The sequence below is a fragment of the Haliaeetus leucocephalus genome, unplaced genomic scaffold, assembly GCF_000737465.1.
Source record: "Haliaeetus leucocephalus isolate CR32 unplaced genomic scaffold, Haliaeetus_leucocephalus-4.0 Scaffold992, whole genome shotgun sequence".
NCBI lineage: Eukaryota > Metazoa > Chordata > Aves > Accipitriformes > Accipitridae > Haliaeetus > Haliaeetus leucocephalus.
Genome location: NW_010973428.1, coordinates 3,879,306 through 3,904,267, shown reverse-complemented (window position 1 = coordinate 3,904,267; position 24,962 = coordinate 3,879,306). Strand labels below are relative to the sequence as shown.

Sequence of the window (24,962 nt, the reverse complement as noted above, 5' to 3'; positions counted from 1 at the left end):
GAAAGAAAAAAGTTACTTATTGGTAAATGTAGTTCTTGTATGCACAGCCCCAAGAATGTGAGCAGGCCTTGCACTCTATCACTCAGGAGTAGAAAACCCACTTAGATGTCTATAGTTTCCGGAGATATTTTATACACTCACTCCCCTGAATACTCCAAGTTAAGTCTGGAGAAGCCATATTCTCCCTTTAATTCAATGTTCTCAACTCTCTTCCAGTTTGCTAGAACCATTTGAATAGCTCAAATAACAGGAAAAGGAACTTGCAGAGGAACTTGTATAAGCAGTATTCTTGAGAAAGAGCCAATTACTGAACAATAACATCCTCCCCCCCCAAACTGCTTTTCCTCTTATTCAGTGGGGTTTAAATTCTAATTGCTTACAAAATGGATTGAAAGACAGCTGACTTGACACTAAAATAAGAAAATTGAAGGAGTTTCCAAAGTTTATCTTTCCCTTTTTCAGGCAGACCTCAATTCTGAGCTAAGCAGTTTTATATACTCTGCTGGAAGTTGACAGCTAAAAACATTGAAGTCATCGGCACTATTAAACTGGGACAACTACCTAAACTGTGATAAAAAAAATCCCCTTCTACAGAAGAGAGATTACAGGTTAGTCATGAACTTCATGTGAGTACTGGAATGAATAAAGTCACTAAAAGTTAAGAGTACTGCACAAATGCTAATCAAGATTTAGCATTGACTGGAAAGGTCTTATGTGCTTAAATAAATATTAATGAACACATCTGCTGCAGTAACTACAGCTTAAAATTGTAATGCTACTTTTTGTCTGCATGTGCTTTCGGGATTAAAAAAAAGGAAAAACCATGGAACCAGTAATTGGCATTCTTCTAGAAGCAAAATAGGTTTTATAATAAACTATTGTATTATGATGCTTCGGGAATAAAACATACTTCAGACAATGGGGATAACAGATGTTGCTGCTGCAGTCTGATCCCCAGAGATAAAACAGAAAGGCAATAGTAAAGAATATTCTGATGGGATAAAACTCCAAAGAGAAGAGGTCAAGGTACTGAGAAAAATCTTTCCAAAGCCTACCATTAGGATATGGTGTTTCACAGAGGGTTAGAAAATCAACAATAGAATAATCCATTTCTAGCACAGCAGTACTTTTTCCATGCATAACTGTTAAACACGGTCGTCTTCCTACAGTGTCATATGACAAGCCTCCTGAGAGAATGATGAAAGGCTCCCTGGAATAAAGCAGAGGCATTTAGGATCACACCAAGATAATACATTAAAAGAGACTGGGTGAATTTTGTAACCTTATTATAAGGTTCAATGAGATATCATTAAGCAGCGATACATTAAGGATAATGCAAACCAGCTCTCCATGCAATTTGTAGCTTGGGTATGTGTTTCAAAACCTAAAACCCGAGAGTTAGAAGACTATAATTCGTCAGACCTTTTGTTCTATATTGCTTATTTAACCAATCTTTGCAACTGCTTCCAAAGACAAGATTTTTTTTTTTAATTTAGTTAAACTTTAGAATTGTTTCTTTTCTACTGAACTGCAGATTCAGATTTGCCAACAGCCCCATTTATCCATACTATAAAATATTCTAGCAGGATCAGGAAGAAATAGTCCCATTTTCTTCCTGTACAGAATCATCCTAAATTTTGAAGGACCAACATTTTTGTAAACAGTGTAAAGTAATTTTGCCATCACAATAATATGACTGTCTTGGAAAAGCAACTGGCTGCTTGATAAGCTCCGAAGACCTAACGTCTTTTAAGAAGCAAAGACATAAATAAATGCCCATAGCTGTCTCATTACACACTTACTTTAGACATTTTATACATTCCCCCTGCCCCCAACACCACACACAAAATTCAAGGAACTACTCTGCCATAGACTACTCCTCCTGCATAATTAAATGGCTGAGTATAGCAAAGCAAAAATATTTCTTCTAGTCTTGAAAAAAGGTTAGAGGCTTCCCTTAAAATTTTTTTAAAGTCTTTACAGAAACATACTTTTAAACACATCCACATTTGCTCTAATATGTACAGAATATGTGGTTTAGTATTTAATTTATTGAAAAACAAGATGAATATATTTGTTTTGCTAGGTATTTTCTTCTTTCCTGATTATCAAACGTCATCACTCATTTTAATACTGTTTATGTTTAAAATAGGGCATAATACCTTTTAAAGAGCAGACTGTTTATAAGTACACAGCTCAAGAAATTCCACCTATTATTGACTATTGCCTCAAATTCCAGGTTATATTTCTGGAGGAAAAATAGGCACTTAAGAGCGTGAAATTCCTCTGATCTACTTTTATGCTTACTTAGGTAAGAATCCTACCCCTTTGTTTATGTCTACCTTGGAAGCAGCTACTATGTCAGTATCTGGAAAAAATTTGTAGGGGGGGAAAAAAACCCAAACCATCCTGACACGTTGTGAAAAAGAGGCTGAAGAGATCTTTTATTTTTTGTCTTTTTCTATAACACCGTATTTCCCATACTGTCTAAACGGCCTTCACTAGTTAGCATTTGAAACACAAAGTGACAGATTAGGTACATCTTTCTTCTTGAAAACTGTGTATGAAGGGTTTAGTTTATGCACATGCTGCCCTTCATGAGTTTAAGGCTTGGCTGAAATGTGCTCTGTGTTTGTAGCATTAAAGGCAAAGCAGACCGAGATAAGCTTTCAATTTCTACAGTTATTGCACAATCTGCCTGATCCTTCAGAAAGCCCTATGACTGAAGAGTTGATAGCATCAAAGAGTTCTGCTGGCTGAGGAAGAGACCTCAAAGGAATGGCCATAAATTAGACCATGGATCCACCAAGTTCAATATCCTGCCTCCAACAGTAGCCCAAAGTTTATTTCTAGAAAAGAAGTAAGTTTTCTCCAAGTTTTCATTTAATCTCAATTCTTCATACTGGAACTTCAGACAATCTTTTATGGTCAGGTCCATGAAGTAAATTCAGGAAAAGGACAAACTTAAATTAAAGCTGCTATTTTTCAGGATGTCAATGAAGAAAAAAAATACTGGTGTGATATACTTGCAGTATCTCATTGTGCTGGAATGATTTATTGTAATATTTTTTGTCTACTTTTGTCTATTTTTTAAACAATAATGCTGCCAGGACAATTTGTAGTAATTATTAGATTTGCAGGTTCACCAAGATCAACTGACAACAAAGTGACAAATTTCAGTTTCTAAGTTTCACACATCACAGTGAAAACTGCATGCTGGTTTCTCCTGGTTTTATTTCTCAAGGTAATCACATTGCTTTGGGCAGGCTTGCCAGAGTCTGTATCCTTATGAAACAAAGAATGGAAGAGCTAAAAACAGATCACACTGATCTGTCACACGGATTTTTCACAGATGAATCAAGGATTAAAGTTGACTTTAGTCTGCCAGAAAGACTAATACAGGTTTGTGTATGAACTTTTAATATTTTTATGAAACCATGGATTTACCACGAACACAAGCTGTGTGTTTTCTAATTAAATATTTAGTGTTGTCCTTCAGTTGTGATACATATTAAAAGGTTAGTGCACATGAATGTTAAATAGAAAGACATAATTTAGAATAAAAAAAACGGTACTGTACATAATAGATGAGATTGCTCCAACTTTGATAGTTACATTTGACCTATGTGAAACAGTAGAAAACATTTAACAAAAAGCAGTGCTCAGCTATTAGAGAACTCATATATAGCATTTTTAGCAGCTGCTAATACAGAGATTCTTCTTTGAAACAGTTCTGCTTCAGCAGGCTTGGAAGCAATCCCTTTACATTAATTTCCTCATCAGTTAAATCTGTAAAATCACTTGGAGAACACTATAAAAAAATTCACTACATGGGAGGCAATGTTTCATTGAAAAGAATTTCAGAAAACACAGTATTAGGTCTTGCAGCATATGAAAACATAATACAACTGAGAGCTGACTGGCTCACAAGCCTGGAGGAGGTTTCTGCTCAATTTTAAAAGTAAACTGTCAAATGTTGGGCAGTTTCTAGCAATCTGGATGTGAGACAGAACAGTATATACAGAAGCCAGGCCATTGGTACCAGTTGGCTTACTTTTCAAACCATGGGTGAATTTGTCAAGTTAATCCCTAGTAGTAAAAGTAGAAAAGACTTCAAGAGTTAGTTTAGCTTAAGACTAGAAATCTTGAAGTAGTAGCAAAGATAAATTACAAATTCATTTTGGGAATTGTGCTTTTGAACCAACAAGCTCACACAAAAAAATAGTGCTGTTCAAACTAAATTAACAGATCAAGAACTTTTACTTATCTGGAGACCTTGTTGTTGTTATTATTATTGTAACCCCTGGTTCCCAATTATATACATCCATCTTGCTAAGAGGTACTGTCTGCAGTTAGTCAATGACAGCTGCATTAGCTACCAATACTTTTTTTTTGTTTTGTATTGTTTTTTTGTTTTACAGGGACACTTTTGAACTCTAATTTATACACAGAGCTCTAGTAGCAAAGAATAAGCTTGGGCAATTTTACCATAATGCTAACATCAAACAGAGTAAATACTGTAAGGGACTGAATCTGGAGGAGCGGAAAATGGCATTAGGAAGCTCAAGAGCTTCTCTAATTTCACTTTAGACAGAAAAGTATGCATAAAAGGCAACATGGAAACCATATCAGGAAGCTCAAAAGGTAAACTACCTTTGGAACTCACTGCTTCAAAAAGGGATAGAGTATTTTAGATGAACTTAAATGGCTGGGGAATAATGACATTATGCTGTGGGATTGAAAAATTATGCCAGTTTGCTCAAGGAATATATCAAGAACTTGCCTTTTCTACTCCATAGCCCACGTACAGGACTGCCAATATTAAATAGCCAGAAGTAAAGGTACAGACATACTACTGCTGTAGGGTAAACAACTTTGGCTTTGGAGACTTCACAGGCACTATCTGCAGTAGACTTAAAAACAAAAAAACCCCAGCAACAGATAAACCACAGACTGCAAAGATAAATAGGTAGTCTGTAAGAACCAGAAAAAGGCTCACACTGTCCTGTTTCCCCCGACTCCAGCTTCATAATATGGAGAACTTAATAGAGGAAAAAAGTGAGAAAGGATTAATAAGAGCTGCAAAAGTAGAAAGAATAGTGTCTGTAGCCCCTACTACAGGTTGCAATCAGTTATGTTCCTTCCTTCTGTGTGGTTCTGGACACCTTTTCTCAAAAAAACAGTTTATTAGAATTAGAACCAGAAAAGAAAACAAGTAAGATCACATCAATGAATTGTTTTCTGCATGAGGAGATATTGAAACAAATCTAGATCCTAGACCACTCTGGATAAGGAAGGAGCAAGAAAGAAGAGGTGACAAAGATGTTAAGAGTTCCATACAGAGCACGGAAAATGTGAACATGGAATGGTTACTCACTGTTTTTCACAATAAAGAAGTTAGGTGAAATAACTTAAATATACATTAAACAATACCTCTTAAAGATGTTGTAAGCTTTTTTGTTTTCTTTTCTTTTGTGGGTTTTTTTTTGGTTTGTTTTTGAAGAACTGTTAGAGCAGACTGTTACAGAAGCAATTTTGATTTGTTTCTTATATTCTTTCAGTAGCTAGAAAAAATTTGGTCCTGTGCAGAAATTATTCTCCTCTGCACTACAGAAATTAAACCATAAACAACAAATGATAGTGCTTTACCTAAAAGTCAAAATTGTATCATGTTCATACCTAACCAATTTCAATTGGTAAAGAGAAAAACTCAAAATTTTAAGCATTGAAAGGTAGTTCTGCCTTGCCTTAAAATTCTTGTAAGACTACAATTGATACCGAAAATTCAAGTATGAACTGAAGTACATGCAGAAGTTAACAAATGGAGATTTTCAGTGCACTGCTTCACCACCAGTGCAGATTGCGGTTTTTGTGGGGGTTTTTGGTTTGTTTTTTTTTTTTCTTTTTAATTGAAGTTCTGGAAGAGTATCACAACAGTTACAGATTTATAAGTGCACTGAAGATGAAGAAAATATTAGAGAGAAAATACTAAACCGAAATGCATCAAAACATTCAGTTTGGATGAACACTGGAAAATGAGAGGTGTAACAAAAGCCCACACTAGGAAAAAGTAGTCTACCCAAAGAGCTATGTATTCTTAGAAATTATACTAGAATAAGCTCCTCTTTAAACTGTGTGAAAAGTCAACTAGTTTTCACATTGTAATATTATAATTACATAGAACAAGCTTCAAACTAATCTTTTCCTTCAGAATGACTATTCATAACAGAAGGCTTTTGATTGCAGAAATTGTAACTTGCTGAAGCTGAGACTACTTTTGCTTATCTGTATCTTTCTTTAGATCAGCTTTTGACATTTCAGTTGGAAAAGAATATGCAGGCAGATGTAGACTGCTACAAGTAAAATATGGCTTTCCAATTGATCATAGATGTTCATACATCTGGGAGTTAGCCACAGTCTTAAATTTCTCTTTACCTCATATTAGCAAACAATAAAAATACACAAAGCTACTGATACTGTATGTATGGGTATACTAACATATAGTAGAAAACTACATTACATCAAGTAACAATCTTCTATAGATTTGAATGTCTGGAAAGCAAATTAAAACAATACATAAATCCCCCCAAGTAAAAGAAAATTTAAAAAATAAAAAAAAATCAACCTTTACAAATAGCTGAGCAGGTTTCATTTATATTTTATCTTTATATCGCACTTTTTACTCAAACTCTTTAAACCACTTCAGAACCATAAATAAAAAATTCCACACAGTTCATGAAATCCTTCAATCCTAATGGCAGTGTTGGTAACAAAACATGCTACTCAAGACACTGCAACTCCATCTGAGCCTCTTGTTGCAATTACTGCTTCGTTACATTCTCAATGTGCATAATTAGGCACAATTCACTGCATAAATTACAGCACTCTACCAGAAAAGCTTCTGTCAGTAATATTTTTAGGGGAGGAACACATATTCAGAATTTAGAATATTTGCATCAGGCTACTATTTGTCAAAGTTCAGTTTTTCAGGTCTGTGCTTTAGTGTCTTCTGTGCTTCAGCAGCCTTTTTTTCTTTAATATTCTCAAGAGATTGAGCAAAAATACATGAGTTTAGTAGCATGGAAGAAGCATATAGATAATGCGTTAGCAGTATCTTTACCTAAGTTAAGGTTTGTATATAGTAGTTTGTTCACACATGTTTTTGTAGTTTATTCAGCAATTTACCTGATTTACCAAAACTATTTCAGCTGTTTTACCATAGCTTAGCACCATCAAGATATGTATCCCAACAACTGGAAAACAAAGTACCTTCCCAGAGAGCTGCATTTATTTTACATATGTTAATTTTGCATACAAAACAAGTCTTACCCAGCTCTAGTTGTTTTATATTCCACCTTAAGAATAGGTTTGCAGGGTTCTGGCTTCTTTCCATCCTTCAGCTGCTTTCCTAAAGTAAATTATTTTCTTATATTAGTCTTACAGTTCCATAACATCATGACAAATTATGAAATTCATTATGCAACTTGCAGAGTAGGACATTCATACAAACATATATTCAATACCTCCGACAATTATGGAGTATGCCTTGGAATAATACCATTAAAGATTTGTTAAAACTCAATACAACAACCTAGAATATTTAGGTCTAGGGTTTTTTTTCATTGGTGGGGTTTTTTTGTTTGTCCGGGTTTGGGTTTTTCGGTTTTTTGTTTGTTGGGGGTTTTTTTGAAGCATTGTAGAATATTTGTTTTCAAAACCAAAACAACTTTTTTAGGGGAGGATTATAAGTAGCACTAAGATTTAAAATTATCTCATGTCTACCATTTTGCAATCAAAATTGGTCAGCTTACAAGTAAAAAGAGGTTTATTCTGAGTGGTATCCTTAAAGGCTAAGACCTGAATTTGAACATGAAGGCCTGCTCTCTCAGCTGTGGACTATTAGCAACTAAAGCTTCTACAGATACAATTGCCCATGGAGTCAGTAGAAATTAAGAGTACGGTGTAAATATGCATTTTTTCTACCTGAACATTAATAGAAATGTGAGCCTCTGGACTTGCTAGAGGCTCAGAGAGGCAAACCAGGATGCTCAACTACACCATCTTGTACTACAATTACAACATAACCTCACAGATTATCCTATTACATTCACACTTAAGTATCTGAGGTAAATAAGTTCCTAAGACATGACTTAGACACATACACACCATGCAAACCTGGCATTTGTATAGAACTTTTTTTTGAAGAGCAGCAGCATATTTCACAGAAGAACAACATGCAATGTTAATTTCCTAGATTAACATTAATGCAAGTCTTCTGAGAAGTGGAGAAGTGGGAACATCTTACCAGATGCTAGTCTTACTCTGTTACAAATCTTTCCAAGAATTTATATGGTAATCTACACATTTATACATGAAACAGATGCTTGCTTATATGTATTTTAAACAACATATGGGACTGTAATGTCAAGCAAAAAGCAAGCCCTGCAAAATATACATTAGTTAATTTTGAGTTCAATGCCATTGTGTGAAAGGCGAGCTTAAAGTTCAGAGATTTAGACAGAACTGCAGTGATTTGGATTCTTATTTCATAAAGACTTTTTTTAATGAAATCAATCAGAATTTAGTATGACAGAGAAAGTTTTTTTACTTGCACTGCAAGTGTATTTTTAATACTTGGTTTTGCAAAACACACTTCTATTAAAAATAAGCTCTCTCTGTTTTAAGAGCTGTCAAACACAGTGGGTATCCATTTTCATCTTACCATGTGGAGTGATTGTCTGGAAAGGTTTGGTAGGAGATTTTACATTCCATATGGTCAAGGTACCATCTGAATGGCTACAAATAAATTGTTTTCCTTCATGATGCCAAGCCACAGAGTGGATAGCCTATGCAAGAAAAGAGAAGAAACAGAACATTGTAAGTTGAGTATCTTAGCATTGTTTTATCCTTACTCCTTCCTCAATGACATTAGACAGCAAAAGGAAATTAGAGAAAGTACTAATTAAATCATACTGCTTTTAGTACATCTTAATTTACCCATGGTAAGTTTTTGGTTCATAAGTACTTCTTTCAGATATACGTTATCCATAAACATGTCACTACAATGAAGACAGTATTTTTTAAGGGGAACAAAATCCTCCTCAGTGTAATATTAACATTTTTTTCAATGGATAACATGCACAGAATAACTGCAAGCATTTATTTGAGCTTTCTAACCAAAATCTTTTTTATCAGGAAAAATACACTGTCCATACAAAAAAACCAACAACCCTATCTACTTCATGGGATTATTAGGAATGGCATTTTGAGATATCTATGTGGATATGCACAAGAGGCAAGCATGGGCTGAGAACCTAAGTAAAACAAGAATTGAAGTAATGATAAGATGTTTTGGAAATGATGAGGAATAATGATCATTTTAGCAGCTGCTAATACAAAGATTCTTCTTTGAAACAGTTCTGCTTCAGCAGGTTTGGAAGAAATCCCTTTACATTAATTTCCTCATCAGTTAAATCTGTAAAATCACTTGGGGAACACTATAAAAAACCAAAATATTAGCTTGAATAAGCATTCTAATGTTTCAATGGCAGTACTGAGGTACAGGCAAGTGTAGGAATCTACTAATAAATCTTTCCATGAATATAGAAACATCTTTATATTCATAAAACTAGGAACAGAATGATTAAGCCATGCCACATAAAATCTTACAGCAGAAAAAAAGCTGACTAAATGAAATCTAGTCACTGCCTTAAGGTAAGAGAAGAGTAAACAATGAAGCAGAGAGTACAAATAAGGCAAATAGATTAACTAGTAAGAAAAGATTGGTGCCATTTTTGTTTCCAGTATCTCTATTAGTACATGGACACATTATGAAATCATTAGGTGATGTGTGAGGGAATTTTAGTTATAGCATGAAAATATCAATAAACAATGAAAACCCAAAGTATTTCTCTACTACCCAAAAGGTGCAGAAGGAAGTATTACCTGCTTGAAGTATGGAACTTTGATATTTCTGAGAAGGTAGATTTGCTTAATACTTATGGTAAAGACATTACTCCAGAAAAACTGAAAGCAGGACCTGAATATGTGAAAGCTGATGGGCTGTACAATACCATCTTTTGAGTGGACACACTCAGAGATTTTGTCTGTAAGCAGGGCTTACACTCACCCCAGCTTCCCAGGTACATAGAGATTTCCTCCGTGAGGAAACCCAGGTGCGTGAGTAGTAAGGAACCCTAAATAGCAGTGAAAGCTTAGGCAGTAAATTACTAGGTGAAGAGCAAATCACATAAAAAAAAGATGTAAGCTAGCTTTGCCTAATTGATTATACACAGATCAGATCTTCACATTTCATGAGATTATACAGAAAACCAAGACAGTTTCCAGCAATATGATTGGGAGAATCCAGAGATTAAACAACAGACAGAGGAAAATTACTACACCACATGAGTGTAGAGTCTCTAGTAATAACTTTTCCAACTTAAAGCAGTAGAAGATCCGGATATCTGTAAACTACAGATTAACTAAGTTTAGTATTTCTTAGTGAAATTTAATCTTGTTCCCTATGCAGTGTGGAATCACTATAGATTTTTTTTTTAGAAGACAGATTCAGTGTACCAGTATCACATCTATACCTATGTAGCTCAGAAACCTAGACATCTCACATGAAGTCTCCTAGAGTCAAAGTGAAATAGTCTTGCTCATTCTAGCTGTAAAATAAATTTTTATTTAGCAAATAAAAGCGGGTATTATGAAAGAAATTTTGCATAAATATTGAAAATTTGTTTTTATTTAGCAATATAGTACCAAAGTCAGGGATCAGCAAGTTTTAAAGTGCAGACTCAGTAAAGCAAAGGTTGCATTTCAAAAAGCTCTTTTCACTAAGAAAAGAAATTATCTGTACTATGACTAGCAATACAATGTAATAAGTATGTTTTAAATACTCTCCCATGTGGAGTCTAACCCTGACAACAGTAGGCAGCCCATAGTGTAAATAAACAGAACAGTTTTTGATACACATTTATGTAGAAATAGGTCTTAAGAACCAGTAAGAAAGCAAGCTTTATAGAAGGATAAATCTAAGAGATTAACACTTTTTTCCTTTTCTTGAAAAAGAAGGTCAAGAGGAAGGAAATGCAACACCCCATTACTGTTGAAACTGCATTAATGCTTAAGAATATAGAAAGATCTGATAAACTGAGCGCTAAGGAGAAGGGTGACTGCTATCACTTAATTTCAGCAAGGAACCTGATGGGATGGAAAGAACACTCAAAGAGAATAATGAGGTCTTTGGCTTTATAGCTATTTATTGTCTAGTTTTATAGAGCATCTGGTTACTTTTAGCAATGCAGCTAAATATCACTTAAAGCATAACAAAAATACATGTTTTATGTAGTTTTAAAATAATCCAACTAACAATTCTGTGGGCTGAGTGTGATAAGCTTTGGTACAGAGCACTATCCTTTGCTGTTACACAATTCACAACTTTTTGTAAGCCTGAAAAATAAAACCAGACCTGTAAGTAGCTGTAGCATAATCTCTAGGTATGCAACAGGCTAGCATATCTACAGTGACAAGTCAGTTACAATGAAAAAAGTACAATAACTTTAGGTGGCACTAGTTGGTTGATATCAGTAGCCTCAATCACCAAAACAAAACTGATAACTGGAAAATCACCCCAATACTCAAGAGCAAAAGTTTTGACATTTTTTTCCAGGGTTAATATTAGTGATAGAAAGAAAGCATAACATCCAAGATAGAAAAATCAGTCAGAAACCACCGAGGCTGCAAATCTATACATAGATTCTTCGACACTAAAAAGCCCCTAGGAGTAATATATTTTTCCAATATTTTACACAAAACTTACTGATTCAGAATAAAACTCTCAGTTTTAATCATAATTCTCATCTTGACTTAAAACTTCAACTGGTACTCTTTTCTTACCATAATGCAGCAATGTGCTTAAATCAGCTGGTGCCAATTCAATCATCTCAAATATTTTTGTGGAATATATCACTGGTCCTACGGATCCCAAACACACAGTAATCCCTTATGACAAGATCATGCACTAGTACCACAGAGGACTGTTACTGTATTTAAGTCTCAAGGTGTTTGTATCCTTAAGAGGAGTTGTCTGCACAGGTAACACATGCACCAAATACAGGGAATCTTTACAAGAACTTACACAGAGAATGCTCTCTTAAAAAAACCAAACAACAAAAAAACCTATCTAAATAAATCTTTACTTAAGTATAACTAACAGTTTCTTATTAAAATTACTCCTACTATCCCCTTCACTTTGATTCGAAGTTAAGGTAGCTGTTCTGGACTATATTGAAGTTTGTTTCAAAACTTCTGAACTTCTGAGACAATTATGTGTTGGGGTTTTTTTGGCAGGGGTGTGTGTGGATATCAAATCTTACTGTTTTGATTAACAAGCACAGCATGATTGACTGTGCTGTCCCACATATGCCAAAACTTAACCAGAAACATATAGATTAACCATCCTAGAGTATTAAGTGGAGACAGGCTGTGCACAAAGGAAGCCTCACTTTCACCATCTGTTCCAGGAGGATTATCCCATGCGGAAAAATGACTGCTATGCTGCCTGCAAAGAAGGTGAACGTATCTGATTTTCAGAAGGAGACATTCCTGCAGTGACTGCAACAGTTACCTGAGGGAGACTGTAGGACTGTGAAGTACAATCACAAATAAGAAAAAGTCTGAGGAACAAAATTAAAAGCATTTATACACAAGTCTCCTACAGAAATATCTTAAGCAGATCACTAGCTTTTTAAAGGGATTAATGCATGTTTAAAAACATTTTATTAAATTCAATTTTACTGCTGCAATAGCTTGTCGATATCCCTAGAAATCACTATTATTTCTTGGTTCTTTAAAGAGGTAGAAAAATTAATAATTCCAAATACAGCCCTATGATTTAAGAGACAAGTTCATCAATAAAGACCCAAGTTTGATTGTATTTTTCTACCACGGGATTTAACTGTTTCAATTCATAAAATACATATACAAAAAATCCCTTTCTTTTCAATTCCTACAGACTTATTTTAACCCTACAGCTCATTATATGCATACCATTTCAGAACAGTTTGAGACCGGTCTTCATAACCTATCTTCCTGCAAGACAAGATACATGCAGAAATTTACTGATACTTTGATGTGAACATAAAACCTGTTAATTTAAGCAGTTTACCCTGTTTCTAAGACTTTTTTTAACCCATTTTTCTAATACCAAGTTTAGACTACTGCAAATACAGTTGCTACAACTCGGAAAAGAAAAAAAATCTAGACTAAACTGGCTTTTTTTTTTTTTAAAGAGTATGCACCTCCTTGCTTGTTTTTCAATTATAACACAATCTTTGGCAAAATTTCTGCATACTTTCCCACAGGAATGCACCAGAATCATGGAGAATTCCTTTCGTCATTCTCCGGATTTGACTATGATCCATTACTCTCTTGTGCCATTAATTGAGCCATCATACTGTGCATGACTTGTAAGGTCCATGACATGAGATTAGTTATTCTGTAAACCAGACTGTTTACCATAGCCTATTCAGATTTCACTGCCCTATTATGATAGACCTCCATTTCCATGGACATGGACAGTATTTTCTGGTAAACTTGAACGGATGATGACGACTCCTTTTCTACAGGTTTTCCAAAATATTCCAAGCAAGCATAGTGACTTGAGAGTACCTATGCTAACTCTCTCGTCAACAGCCTAAGAAAAAAAGGAAAAAAAATGCTGCAAGAGAAACAAAAAATGAATGTAGCTACTAAGATTTAAATGGTAATATATCATGAAGATTGTTTTAATGCAATGAAATGTGCAAGTGCCTAATGACTGTGATGTACTCAAGAAATGATGTACTTAAGAAGACCACAAAGGTCTTGTGAAATAAGATACCCTTTGTATGCACAAGGCATGCCTTGCTAAAGACTGTGCCCCTGAAGAAGAAATAAAAAGACTGATAAGAAGGGAACATCCTACCCCAGGAGGCACCAAAAAGTTGAATAATTGCTAACAGGCATGAAGTCCGCAAAAATCTTTGATAACTGAAGGAAAGATAAAGGCGGCAGGAGGAGATCACAACCACTGACTCAATTCAAGACCAAAAGAGTTACCCTCCCCACTCTCCTTGAGCTTGTGCTGTAGAATAAAAAAAACACTGTACCTTTAATTTGAAGCGGGGAAACTTTAACCCAAAAGAAACTGTGCTAGATAAGCAACTACCAGTAATAGTTTTGGGGAAGAACTTTGGAAATTGAATACGTATAACTGAACTGAATAAATTGCTTGCCCATTTAGGCATGAGGTGCGCTAGCTTTGTGGATTACCACCTAGTCCCCATCTTTGCGCGAACATGAACTGGAATAAAATACCTCTGCTCTGTGTGTATATTGGTGTTTCACACACTGGGTAAACGACCCCACTTGTGGGACAACTGCATTGACATGCTTTGGTTTCTGGAAAGTCACACATCAGGGTTGCTTTTTTTTATTTTCCCTCCTCTTAATCCCACAGGCTACTTTGACATGTTTTTAAATGCTGTAAAATAATCTCTTACACTCAGCCACGTACCAGAATATTGAGCCTAAAAATAGTAACCTATAATACATTTGCTGAGTTAATGCTATCAAAGCTTACTTTAAATCAGAACAAATGACATACTACTTGAAGAATGGACTTTAGTAAAAAACTAGCTTTAGTTTTCAGAAGTTACACTTCAATTTTTTAGAAACAAAACCAATAGTTAAGAAGTTCGTTTCATTTCTTTCACAGATGAAAACATAATATGGGAAACGTTTGCAGTATAAACCATATTCCACATAAGAAATGCATAACTTTTTTTTTTTAATCCCCACTGTTTGAGCATAAAAGGCTTGAGAATGATGCAAAAAGAATTTACAGACTTATTTTTCCACTGAGCCTGCCCAAGACAAAAAGGATGTTTTGAGGAAAGGGTTTAAAAGAAACTTTCTAAGGAAAAGTTCATTCGCAACTGCAGTTCCATTATGCCAAAGATAATTTCCTCCAAATTCTCTGAAAAAGAATTTTACATTTGTGCATTCTTCTAACTAACTCTAAACATGCAACATACTACTGTACTAATAAAAAGTATAAAGTACTGGAAGTTCAGGATCTCATTTGTAATATAGAAAAATGAAGAACAAATTCTAACTAAATTCTCTGTTAAGAACTAGAACATTGTCAAGGAAAGAATATGCCAGCAATCAGCACTAATATAATCACGACCTAGAGCTGCCTCCCCCAGCCATGGTTAAGCAGAAATATGATTACAAAGGTTTTAGGGGTGGTGGTGTGGCCTACCCTATAAGCATTCCTGTCCTGGGGATGAATGCTCCTAGTGTTCTTGTGCTGCAAATATCAGAGCAGGGTACTGGGCAGGCACACACGTTTGGACAGGAAGAAAGCATGGATAGTGTTCCACTGACCTAGCTTTCAAGCAACAAATGAGACCGTCCCACCGCAACATGGGAATTTGCTTCAAGAAAGCTTCCTAAAGGTCAGGTAATTTGGAATGAAGCCTAGCAGGAAACTACAGAAAGATATAATAGGACTTAGCTTCTTCCCTGAGGAAATTGCACAGGTATCTTTCCATAAACCTCTGATCATTCAGGAAGTTTGACCCTCATTGTTCCTTAGCAGAGGAAGATCGTTGTCGAGGTTTCAGCCCAGCCAGTAACAAAGCACCACGCAGCCGCTCGCTCACTGCCCCCCCGCCCCGGCCATGGTGGGATGAGGAGAAAATATAAAGGCAGGCTGGTGGGTCGAGATAAGGACTGGGAGGGATCACTCTCCACTTATGGTCACAGGCAAAAGACAGGCTCAACTTGGAGAAGAAACAAAGTCAATTTAATTTACTACAAATCAAAACAAAAAAAGGATATTAGGAAGTAAAACCAAACCTTAGAACAACTTCCCCCCACCCCTCCCTCTTCCCAGCTCAACCCCACTCCCGGTTCTCTCTCCATCTTCCCCCCGGTGGCGCAGGGGAACAGGGGCTGGGGGCTGGGGTCGGTTCCTCACCCCTTGTCTCTGCCGCTCCTTCCTCCTCAGGGGGAGGAGGACTCCTCGCTCATCCCCTGCTCCACCGTGGGGTCCCTCCCACAGGAGACAGTCCTTCACGAACTTCTCCCACGCGAGTCATTTCCATGGGCTGCAGTTCCTCACGAACTTCCCTGGCGTGGGTCCTTTCCGCAAGGCCAATCTTCAGTCACAGACTGCTCCAGCGCGGGCTTTCCCGTGGAGTCACGGCCATCTGCGGGGGCCTCTGCTCCCCAGCTCCCCTCCATGGGCTGGGGGGGGGACAGCCTGCCATCTACACCAGGGCTGCAGGGGCATCCCCTCCTCCGGCGCACCTCCTCCCCTCCTTCCTCCTCACGGACCTCGGTGTCTGCAGAGGGGTTCCTCTCACATTCCAGTCCCACTACTGACTGCAGGTTCCCCTTCTGAAATCTGTTCTCCCAGAGGCGCGACCACCGTCACTGACGGGCTCGGCCTGGGCCAGAGGTGGGTCTGACTTGGAGCCGGGGAAGCTTCTAGCAGCTTCTCACAGGAGCCACCCCTGCGGCCCCCTCCCTGCTACCAAAAAAACTGCACCACACAAACCCATAGCAATCGTAAAGGATGACATTTAGATCCCTTCACACATCTGAAGTTTTGAGTCAAAAAAAAAGAGTTGCATCAAATGATGGTGGTAGACTGCACAGCCCCTCAAGTTACATGTTTTAAGACCAACATCAACTACAAAGTGATGAGTGAGGAAGAGACTAATCCAAAGGCACAGTTTCTAACAGTCTTTATGGTATCAGTGTGCCTAACCATCCTGTTCATGATGTCTGATGAAGCCTGGTCACCCATTAACAGCAACCATCACTCAAACAAAACAGAAAAGTGTGTTTCACAGCACCGCTACAGGAAAAAGACTGCACAGCTGGAGAGGATCCAGCTCCGTGGTCCTGACAGCTACATCTTGTGCCTCGATGTCATGCAGAACTGCTGCTGTGCCATAGCACCAAGCTCTGCTGATGTCAATCCTGCAACTACCAGCAGTAACGAAGCTCATACCCCAGGTAGAGCACAGCAGTTTCTAACAGCACAGAATCAGTCATCACCTTTGCAATGACTGGTGATGGATTTCATGAGACTGACGGGACTACACAGTTAACCAGTACCAGCAGAATTATTTGTTTTCCATAGTGTTAGAGCCAGAGAATGTTTCCCCAGTGCTAATAAGTAGGCCTCATTCACCAAACAAGATCCTTCTGCGACCACCCCTGCTACACTTCAGCAGTCTGAGATGGCACAGTCAGGGAGGAACGAGGGAGACCAGACAGCATTTCTTGTATCTAATGAGCAGCTCTGCACCACATCTCAAGGGTGACAAGACTGGGCTAAGTTGCTCTCTTCTTACTGGTTGTCAACTCCACACTCAGAAGAGCTCTCATCAAGAACAACTGGAGAACCAAGAACATAAATCCTGAAGTTTAAAATCCTGCTTCTGCTACAGGGCAGAATGTCACGTGCATTACCCTCTATGAGAGAAGAGGTGAAACACATTCATGGATGGGATACAGCCCTTACAGTCAGCATATGAAAGAAACCTCTGGCAAAGCCACTAAACCAGGAAATCAACAAGAAACAAGAGCTAGAAAGATTCTGTGCACAGAATTATTCAAATTTACAAGGTTTGCTAGCAGGAAATAAAATGGCAGAGAGCTTTCTCCACTCTGTGCCACACTTACCAGAAGCAGAGGAGATCTCATGAGATAAGGCATTATTCCACCACTGCTAGACTCTGTGTGCACACTCTCTTGAGCAAGGCAACCACTACATTGCCAGAAAGTCTGACGATTTTCCTCAAACCTTAAGTCTTCACGTGCAATGGGGTCTTTCCAACTGATACTTTTATTGGGTGTACAGGAAGAGGGAAAAGAGTTAATTATACTGTGACTTGCTGTACTGTCACACAGCCACAACTAGTTATGGAAAGACACTGCTGGGGTGGTCAGGGTAAGACTGCCTTTTTGGGGAACAACACTATCTTAGATTAGACTAAGCTAGTCAATAAAAGTCTTGGCAAGACATTACAGTATTTTAATAATTATGATATGTCGCCCTAATTATTTGTTATTGGGGATAGAGGGGAGAGGGAGCTAAATAAGGAATGAATATGGCCACCAATTTTTTAGGCTCCTTTATTACAAAGGGAGCAGATGTCTTACTGCTTCAGCCAATGAGAAAAGATACTCCACAAAACCATTCAGGAGCAAGCTTAACTCTAAAAGTTATGAATTGCATTACATCCTGGCTAAAACATCCTTGTAAAAACACTTTGGTTACTTCTATTACATATCTTAAAAATCAGATTGTATTGCATCTTCTTGACTAAACTTTTTCAACTCTGAAGTCAGTATTATATGTTAAGAGAACAAAATTAGTATCAGTCTCAAATGTGGAAAAAAAAATCAAGGTGCATCATTCAAATTTAGAATGGACACACATTAAGTTATTTCTGCCTAGAACTGTCTACTAGTTACTCTTCTCTTACCCAAAACTGTGGTTAGCTGTACCCTCTCTGTGTCCTGCTCAATTCAGTTTCCCTGGTTTCTGATTTTCCATTCTACTTTAAAATCAACACAACTGTACTAGCCTGCCACTGAAAAGAATTATTTACTTACTGTAGATATAGAGATATTTCATTTTTGGCTAAGTATTTGAAGTTATTCAACTAGAATGAACAGGTGACCTTATTATCAGAATTCCAACAATGCCAGTCAGCATTCTTCACACTATCAGTTATGGTGTTACTTTTCTGAGACTCAAAAAGTTACCCACCTTTCCACAGTAACCTCTTTCAGCATTAAGCAAGTGAGAATACTTTTCTCTTTTCTGTTAAGGAAGCTGCTCATAGAAACTAGCGAAGTTTTTATTATTTGGCAATATCATTTTATTCTTGCAAAATACAATAAAAAAACCTGTTTCTTCTGCATTTCTTAACATTTACATTCACTTACTTGAAACTGCTAGCTGAAAAAACAGCAAGAACAGTATATTTATATAGGCCACTAGTTAGTCAGCACTGATCACAATATGATTAGATAAATAATATTTGGAGTTCAATATTCCTTTCACTGACAAATTGAGAGAGATTCTCCATTTTCGCAACTAAATACAAAACTGAGAGGCACTGAAGAATAGAATGAAAGAAGGATGCAGAAGCAGCCCCACCTCACCTGACTCACACAAAAAAAGGACAGATATATATAGCACACATAATCATCCACTTTCTGCGGCTTTCTATTCATTATTTTTCCTGTATCTGATAGGATCTTCTCTCAAAACCATTGGTCCAGAAACAATTATAGCACTCTCCGCAATGCCACCTTTCAAGAAACACATATTTTTCAATTCTGTTAGACAAAATTAATCATTTTATTTCTATGCCATTCAGGCCAGAATCCAGAAGAACTTGAAACTGCCTAACTGTATCAAATCCAAATTCAAAAATGGGACATTATTCTATTCTGCCTTCCCCCTTAGAAGATTAGATCTAAATAACTTGCCCATTGAAGAAGAAATTCCTTGTCATAGAATGTTAAATGGATGAAAACCAACAAATTATTACTGCATATAGTCATTCTTTTTCCAAAGAGATTTTTCTTAAAGGGCAATCTGAACTCACAGAAAAAGCATACTTCAACTTTTAAGACCTGAATAGCCAGTATTTTTTTTAAGCAACTTTATGTATGTTGATCCTCACTGATGAGAACAGTGAAACTCATCAAGTTCACTCTACAGACCTTAATTATTTTTTTTCTCCTTCCTATCCATTCCCAGCTTATGATAATGCACATTCCTTTACCAAAGGATCTGACCTAAGGTATTTCATTACCTCTTCTGCAATCAAAAACCAAACTGAACAATTAGATGCATTCATTTATAAATCCTAAAGGAAATCAAAGATGAAACAGCTGAACTATTCACTGCTGTTTGCAACCTCTCAAATCAGGGTTGGTTCAAGAAGATGACAAGTATACAGTCAATTTTTAAACAAACGGACCACAAAATACAAAGAAAAACAGAATTAGCAGCATAGTGTCTACCCTCGGTAAGTTTCTAGAAACTGCAACAAAACTTCATTAAAGAACAGAATTAATCAACATATGGATGAATATAATATACCAGGTATGAGAAGTCAACATGCTTTTGTAAGAGGAAATCATATCCAACAAATCTCTGAAAATGTTAACAAGCATGTGCCTAATGGAAACATCAATTAAGCTGTCTACACAATTTTCAAAGTCTTTCAACAACATCTCTCAAAGGAAAATAAAAACAAACAGACTAGAGATCCTTGAACAGATGAATAATTGGGTAAGGTATCAGGAAGTAAAGCAAGCTAGAATAAAGACAGGCTGGCAGTAATTGATTAGTTCATGGGTGAGGGTAATTGGTAGAGACCCTCAGGGATCTGTGCTACTGAGTTTATTCATAAATAACATGGAAAATTAGAACAAGAATATTAAGGTGATAAGTGTGCTGACAGTACCAAAGCTGACACTACCAAAGGTAGAAATTAGGATTCCAGTGAAGAACTACAGAAAGACTTACAATTTTTATTGTCCAACTATGTAAATGTGAAGCAATACATAAACACAATGGACTTTGAGCTGACAATTAACACTGAAGAACGAGACTCTAGTTTTATAGTAGGTTGTTCCAAGGAAGTATCTGCTTAACGCTTGCAGCATCAAAAGACTAATCCAGTATCAAGATCAGAGAAAGAAAACAAAACCAAACATAATTATTCCACATCATAAATACAGCATACCCACATCTTGAATATACTATGTTGTTGTGTTTCTCTATTATAAAAGAAAGATTAAATAGAATGGTTAAAAAAATAAAGTTAGAGAAAAGCAAGAAGAATAAGAGGTACAGGAAGAACTTGATTAAGACTAGAAAAAGATGGAGATATGAATAAGTTTATGAAACAAAGAAACAGAGGGAATTAATTAGGTGAATGCAATGGAACTGGAAGGTAGAAAATTGTTCTTCACATAACATACTTTGAGGCTTATACAGACATTTCTGAACACACAAAGAAACCTCATTCCACTCTGATGTTCTAATACAGCTCTGATGATCTAAGGCTTAGACTACTTCAGAGACTACCCCCTCAAAGAAACTCTTCATTGGTAGAACCAACACATAAGCATGAGTACTGAGCCAGAATCACCACATGAACCCCCAAATCCTGTCTTGTGAAAAGTTCAGCACAGAGCTAATGAAAATACACCCACTGTGATACAAGAAACAGTCCCAGCTGGTACTGAACAATGGTACAGACATTTTACAATGAAATGTAATCAAGACTAATTTTATGTTATTTTAAATGAAATACATCAACTTGCATATTATGTTGAATGATTTTTCTTAATCTCAGTCATTCAAAAAGCCTGTATTCTCTCAAGAATCAAGTTTGAAAGAAGTGCCATTCGATACCATTGGGTTTTTTAAACCTCTTGCAGTTTTATTTCAAACCTTGATCCTATAAAAAAAGGGTATATTTACAGAAATGTCCTAGTGAGGCTATTTAGCGGTTTCTTCCCACCCCCCCGCCACCTTTCAGAATATGTGAGAGATTCCATATTACAGAAATTGCAAAACCATCTTGTTTCAACTTATGACTCAAGCTCTTAACACAGGTGTAAGTCACACTACTCTATAACAGAAAAAAAAAGATCTGACAGCTTCCCCCTCAGTCCCCCCAAATTAGCAAAGAAATCCAATCCATGCCACCATCCATTGCTTCACAAATTTCAAATCAGTGAACACTTATTCAGTCCAAAGTTTCTATTATTCAAACTCTATGGCTCTTTTAGAGAAAACTTCAAGTACTTGCAATTTCAAAGAGACCTATTTATTGATCCACTGGTGACAGAAGCAGAAGAAATGAAAAAATAATAAAAATCACTATTAGAATGGCAAATCATATTCTCATATTAAGAAATGCAGATTAAATGTTACCTCATCGTGTGTGTATCTGTAATCTGCCTTCTTTGACTTCAGATCCCATAATACCACTGTTCCAGACTCAAAGCCAATCAAAAGCTGCAATAATAAGCAGATATATTAAGTCTTTATAAGGATAAGCAAAATAATACCATTTGCAATGCCTGTAGTTTTTGCCCTGAAGAGATGCAGCATAATACTACATGTAGTAACTACAAGTAGTTATGAAGACAAAAATTAGTGAGAAGTGAAGACCTCAATGTTAGAGAGGTTTACTTTGTACTTGTTGCCATCCTCCTAAACTTCCTGCTAATACAATTGACATTCATGCAAAGTTAGAAAAAAAAAAAAAGCATTCCTCTGAAGAGTCCTTGGAAATCCCTTTGAGCTCCAGAAAGGTCAACATTAAACTTTCCTAAGTATCTTCCTTCCTGAGTGAAAATGGGGGGGGATGGAAAAGAGAACTTTTTATTGCGCATTTTCCTCAATGGAATTTGTTCTGCTTAGATTTGCTGGAAGAACACACTTTCCTTCCTAAAGTTTTAGGTAATGGTTCATTGTCTATAAAGAAACTATGTAATATAAGCTTTCTCCAGATGTTAATCACAACTGAGATAACTGGCTAAAGGAACACCAAGAATATTAGTTATTCAGAAGAGGAAAGCTAGAGAGAAATTAAACAAGATAATTTTGCAAATAATCTTTTTGCTAGAAGCAATATTAAACCATTTCTGAAGGGAGTGAAGATTAAAATTGCTCATAATAATTTGTCTAACACATTGAGTATCTAAGCGCTTTGCTGTCCTATCTTAAGTGACGCTTCTCTTAATGAAGCCAAAACAAGGCCAACATAAGGCAGTAGTAACAGTCTTGGCACTTGATATATAGGAGGCAATGCAGCTTCATCTTTCATAGTTGCTGGATCTACTGTGAGATCTTTCCTTTGAGCAATGTTGCTACAGGAGAAGCAGCTCCTAGCATTAAGAAGCATGCCTTCACTCTCACTTCTTTCTCCCAGTGTGGACATACAAAAAGGAGTAGTTGGCTGCTGGGATTTACTCACTGTTGAAACAGCCTATTTCCTGTAAGCAAACAGAAGTGCCCTGAGGGGCGTCCCTCGTATTACAAGGTAGAAAACACTGCCTTCAAACACATGCCTTTGTAGTCACAGACAGAGATCTAAATCAATATGGCCTATTGCTGTACCTAGAGGTTTTGCCTGGACAGACTTTTCAGCTTAAGATTTTCAAGGTGTACAGTTATTTCCAGTATGAAAAACAACAGAGGATCTCCTACCAGCTTACAGATAAAATATTTGATCTATTTCAATGCTATATGGCACAAAAATACCCTAAAGATATTATAACATTTGATCTAGCAAAAATGAATATTAGAATTTCTTTTCTCACTAGTGTCATGTATACTATTATTTTAAATTATCTTGCTTATCATAAGCCATATTTTATAGTTTTTGTATTTTAACTTTAAACATTAGAAAAATCACAGTGATTGAAAGGCTAAAAGCATGAACAAATTTTAAAAGTGAGTACACAGGAGGTTCTTGCAACTGCACAGGTTTTTTTCAGCAATAATTTTCTTATAAGAAAGAAGAGGAGTGTAAGATCAGATTCTAAAGCACTGATTGATAGCATGATTGATAAAAACAGTAATTCTTAAACTTTAATTGACAATAATTAAATGTAGGGTGGAATACACCAGAATAAATAGATCATTTGTCTTTTCTGAAGTTACCATAGCTTAATTGCGTTCGTATTCTAGGGTCAATGATTCTGGAACACAATTCAAACTTAATTCTACAGAGAAACTCATTAGTTACGCACTTAGGGCAGTAAGCTTCATCCCAATGAAAAAAAACTGTATACATGAAATTCTCCTTGATGGACTGAAACCTCAGGTGTCTAGGATACAAGCTTATAACTAGCATGCTATTAAAACATTCAAACCGCTGCTGAGACAATAGTGTCATTCCCTCTCTCCAGTTTTATCCACCACTAACATGTCAAATGAAAAGTAAACCAAAAAATAATATTTCTCCTGCATATGTGGAAAAGTAGTACAAAAAATTATTTTCTCTCTTTGAAGATTCTTCACAAATGGAAGTTCAAAACTCTAGGATATTTGAGACATTACACTGACAAAAATAATAATTCAAAGTTTAATTCATCAATTACTCAATCACCTATGCCTGATTAATCCAGAGCAAAGTCATTAACGAAAATGTGTTTAAAGTGGCATCAAGGTGTCTCTGGCTATGTTATAACCACACTTTTGTCAGGGGTCTACACACTTTTGGAAAAGATGCATGCAAGACTGCTGTTTTCAAATCCTTCTTTCCTATTTTGCTTTATTCCTATTGTCAAAATTAAGGAACCCCCTGCCTGCTTACTCTTCAGTGTGGACCAAGGGATCTGAACAAAAGTTGCAGCAGACCACTAAGATTTTCTAAATAACCTTATGAGGCACACAAGCTAAAGAGGCTGAAGATCCCTCATGGAGTGGATGAGTCATGTGATCCCATCCCAAGACTTGTAGAAGAGGTCTGTTACAGACTTAGTCTTGCAACCGTGACTTAAGTGGGGAATGTATGATTTGGCATTACAGTAATTGCTGTCACCTAGAGAAGGCATATTAACATTTTAACTCCTTGCTTTCTCTTTTAATTCATGAAGTCTTCACTGTGAACTAAAGTTACGCGTTCTGTGTTGTTTTTGCATGAGCCTCATAACAGATATCCCAAAGCAAAGGGTAATACCTGTAGATTTAATTTGATACAGAAGGAACTCATGACCATTGAGTTCATATCTTACGTTCTCCTTTGTGGCTATGTCACAGGACATAAAAATTACTGTCTTGCAAGGGCTTCAAGAATGTGTACTGTAAAACTTTTTGTCAAGGTAAAAAGATGATTATGTTAATA

The 24,962-nt window shown here is 36.5% G+C and overlaps 1 protein-coding gene across 10 annotated transcripts in view; it reads right to left on the bottom strand.

The window, feature by feature from the left end:
* The window catches only part of STXBP5 (syntaxin binding protein 5 (tomosyn)), a 118,460-nt gene that overhangs the window by 46,929 nt on the left and 46,569 nt on the right, over window positions 1-24,962 (bottom strand). For all 10 annotated transcript variants that reach the window (XR_775438.1, XM_010584513.1, XM_010584515.1 and 7 more), the window contains exons 7-10: window positions 22,040-22,123; window positions 8,723-8,846; window positions 7,330-7,408; window positions 1,056-1,210 (exon numbers count right to left, since the gene is read on the bottom strand). Coding sequence is in view for 9 of the 10 variants with exons in the window: in XM_010584513.1 (XP_010582815.1) it covers window positions 1,056-1,210; window positions 7,330-7,408; window positions 8,723-8,846; window positions 22,040-22,123 (442 nt within the window). In the remaining variant the exon portion in view is untranslated. The remainder of the gene's footprint in view (window positions 1-1,055; window positions 1,211-7,329; window positions 7,409-8,722; window positions 8,847-22,039; window positions 22,124-24,962) is intronic.